Raw genomic sequence first — 3805 nt, forward strand, 5'->3', positions numbered from 1 at the left:
GGTGAAATTTCACCTTTATGTCATTATCCCCCAGGGTTGCCCTGCATTTTGCTCAGTTCACCTTCCTATATACTCTGCCCAGCTTCCCAGTTTCTGTTTCAAAATTGCATTGCCAAAGCATGATGCTTCAACCTCCATGTTTCAGAGCAGCGTTGATGTTTTCAGAGTGATTTTTTTTGGCCTAAAAAAACTAATTTAGGTCTCATCTGACTGGAGGGCTAACCCTAACCCTACCCCATCTTTTTCCAATTATCTCCAACAAAACATGAGGAAAGAAATTAAACCGAGTCTCTTGCGGTTTACTGTTTACCACTTTTCCATAAAGGCCTGTTTTTTTTTGTTTTTTTTAAGGTTGTGACTGATCACTGCTATATTAACTAACCCTACTTCAAACTCCTCCATAACTTTCTCCTCTGACCTATTTTCTGCGTTTCCTGTTCAGGTGGATATATACATGAATTTACGAGCCTCGATTTACAAACCAAATGACTCCCAAAGGCTGTTTGCTTTAGATTTTATTTCAAAGCAGCAGCTTAAAAATAAACAAATATGCTTTTGAATAGCATGCGTTAGTTTTCTTTCACTTCACAGTTGTGCACTACTCTGGGTTGGTTTGTCACATAAATCCCTTCAAACATGCTGAGTTTGTTAGCTGTAACAAATGCTAAAATGTGAAAAGGTACGAATACTTCTGCAGGACTCTACAACTCGACTCCTGTGGAAGCAAATCGTTACCATATTTAAAATGAAAAAAAGCATTTTCAGGAATCCTTTTTCATTTTAAGAATGTGGCTGCATTGTTTGGCTCATAAATGAAATTAGTAATCAATCATCCTGTTTGCATTTTCATTTTCTTCTTTAACGCCGCTCATTTTACTTAATTAAAATGAAAAAGAAAAAGACATTTGAGATTTATTTTTCAAAATGTACCCCAGCAAATACATACCAAAATTCAATTTGAAATGTAAAATTTGAAAATGAAAAAGCATTTCTTGAAATGCTTTTTCAATTTTAAGAATGTGGCTGCATTGTTTGGCTCATAAATGAAATTAGTAATCAATCATCATATTTGCATTTTAATTTTCTTCGTCAACACTGCTCATCCTTTTACTTAATTAAAAAGCAATGTCCGCTGTGTTTTCTCTTTGATTATGGCATAAATTGTGCAGTCTTAAAGAAGAAAATAAAAATGCAAATAGGATGATTGATTACTAATTTCATTTATGAGCCAAACAATGCAGCCACATTCTTAAAATGAAAAAGCATTTCCAGAAATGCTTTTTCATTTCAAATTGAATTTTGGTATGTATTTGCTGTGGTACATTTTGAAAAATAAATCTTAACTGTCTTTTTCTTTTTAATTTTAATTAAGTAAAAGGATGAGCGGTGTTGAAGAAGAAAATGTAAACAGGATGATTGATTACTAATTTCATTTATGAGTCAAACAATGCAACCACATTCAAATATTGTAACGATTGCTTCCATATACTCCAGCCGTCATGCGCTCATATAATCCTTGATGAAGTTGAAGTTAACTGACATCAGCTCAACTTTTTCACCTTTTTGCTGCATATTTTTGTAGATTTGCTGGGTATGTAACCGGCGGCTGTGTCCAGCCTGAGGCAGTCAGTTTAACCCTGAAGGTCCTGGTCTCTCCTGTGCCCATCGTCCTCATTATCATCGGACTTTTAGTGATCTGGACCTACCCCATCGACGAGGAAAGGAGGCAAGGCAACCGCAAACTCCTGGAGGATTTGTTGTAAGTGAGGAATAACGTCATGTAGCACCATAAAAATGTATTTTAGCTTTTTCTGCATATTTGGTGTCTGACTTCAGCTTGTTTTTCTGCTTCCTAACAGGGACTCGGAATCAGAATCGTCAGAATTGGGAAGCAGCGTGTAGCAACTGCTTTGGACGCCTGTCAGGACTGATAAACACGAGACCAACACAGCTGCCTTTTCACCAGCATTAACCTGCTTTGTACCACAACTTAAGTAGGTTTGGGTTGCCCTCTAGTGGCCACAGTATTTAGTTTTACATTTTCCAGAGTTCAACTACAGCGAAACGTTTGTATAAGAACCCAAAAGAACATTGTTTCATCACCATGGAGCCAAACTGTCAGAAAAGCCTTTATTTTTTCTCATTCATTGTTAAATGAGGAAATGTTTTTCCAAAGATATGTTGTTTACTAAGATGTTCCACTAGTTTCTTTTTTTGTTGTTCCAATTGAAACCAAAATCCACCTCGTTTCCCGTTCTCACTCCTGCTTCCTGTTCTCACTCCTATTTCCCATTCTCACTCCACTTCCTTCTTCGTCTCCTTTACCTCCCTAAATCTTTGGCTGACAGATCTTATCTGTTTATTTGTTGTTTTTTTTATTATTGTTATTTAACTTTGACTTCATGGAGACAGGAATGTGATGTTACTTTTGAAGTTAGCTGTTTCTTTGGATTTATCTGTTGTTCACAGGGTTCATAAACACTCCATTTGTGATTTTTCAAGATCACCTCCTGTTTTTTTTATAATTCAATGTTCTGAAGAAGACATGTTTTTCTACCAAATGAAGTACAATCTGTAGTTAGGCTCAGTCACTTGCAGTTGTCGTGAGATTTTATCTTAATTGAAGGATCTTTTTGTATCTGATGATGCAAAAAGTGGCCTTTTGAATCCTTTGCAATGAAGTTTTGATCGCTTTTAGTTCGATGTGTCAACAAGGTCAGCACCAGTATAAGAGGTCAAGTTCTCATAAACTAAGAGGGCGAGAGGCATTATTTAAATATTTATTTAAATGTATTGTCTAAGAGATTATCCTTTGCTCCTAAAAATGTATTTTTTTTGTTATTTATCAACAACAGAGTGGACAGCGGCAATACTGTCAGCCAATGATCTTTAATTCTAATGAGCAACTCATTTCTGCGAAGGTTTAAGTCATGAGTTACAAGCTGCTTTTTCAAGAATGTGATCAACCTAAATGCTACTGGTAGGATTCTTAGAATTTTGAAAGGTACATTACATGTTCTACTGAGTTTGTTGGTGTTTTTGTACAAGCACATTATGAAGGATCACATGATCTAATCAGTTGTGTATGCATACGTGTGGCTGTGTGTATATATTGTAAATATAAGAAATGTGAGCAATACTTAAATTGTTGAAAGGAAATCTGAATGTAAAGTTTGAAATCACTGAATAAAATTTGTTGAAACTGATCAAGTTCCACATTCTTCAAAGCCACAAAAACATGATTCATCCACCTAAACTGATAGCTTGGCTAAGGAGAACCTCAATCAGAGATGCACAGTCAAGGTGGGAGAATCTTTTGACAAGATCAGTTTTGCCTCTGTGAAGAAGTAGTGCAAAAATGTAAGATTCTGCCACAAGCAAGGTATTTCTGCCATCAGAAAAAAAAACCTACTGGAGGCTACAAAATACTTAGAATTTGGGCAAAGGCTCCTCAGCAGGGCAAGAGCATCTAGGCCTAAATAAAGCGAGTCATATTCGTGCTTTAGAGTGGTTGTTTAAAACCAGACAGTGGTGTCAAAAGTACACACATTTGTTACTTAAGTAGAAGTATAGATGCTGCAGTTTAAAAAACACTCTGATAAAAGTTGAAGTATCAACTTGACCTCTTTATTCAAGTAAAAGTGAAAAGTATGTGCTCCAAAAACTACTTAAAGTATGAAAGTATAAAGTAAAAAAAAAGCCAGATGCCACTATATGAATGGAAAGCTCAATTTTTCGACTATTTAGAAAAATTCTTCCAAGTATGAGGGAGGTCTTGTTTGTCTCCGTGTCCATCTCCCGATAC

General features: G+C 35.9%; 1 protein-coding gene across 1 annotated transcript in view; it reads left to right on the forward strand.

Annotated features, from left to right (window-relative positions):
- LOC107084388 (sodium-dependent lysophosphatidylcholine symporter 1-B-like) overlaps nucleotides 1-3197 on the forward strand; it is a 17486-nt gene extending 14289 nt beyond the window's left edge. The window contains exons 13-14 of the mRNA XM_015374198.1: nucleotides 1583-1759; nucleotides 1860-3197. Of these exons, the coding sequence (XP_015229684.1) occupies nucleotides 1583-1759; nucleotides 1860-1902 (220 nt within the window). The 3' untranslated portion in view covers nucleotides 1903-3197. The remainder of the gene's footprint in view (nucleotides 1-1582; nucleotides 1760-1859) is intronic.
- Nucleotides 3198-3805: the final 608 nt, after the last annotated feature.

The sequence above is a fragment of the Cyprinodon variegatus genome, unplaced genomic scaffold (assembly GCF_000732505.1).
Source record: "Cyprinodon variegatus isolate N-32 unplaced genomic scaffold, C_variegatus-1.0 Scaffold99, whole genome shotgun sequence".
Lineage (NCBI taxonomy): Eukaryota > Metazoa > Chordata > Actinopteri > Cyprinodontiformes > Cyprinodontidae > Cyprinodon > Cyprinodon variegatus.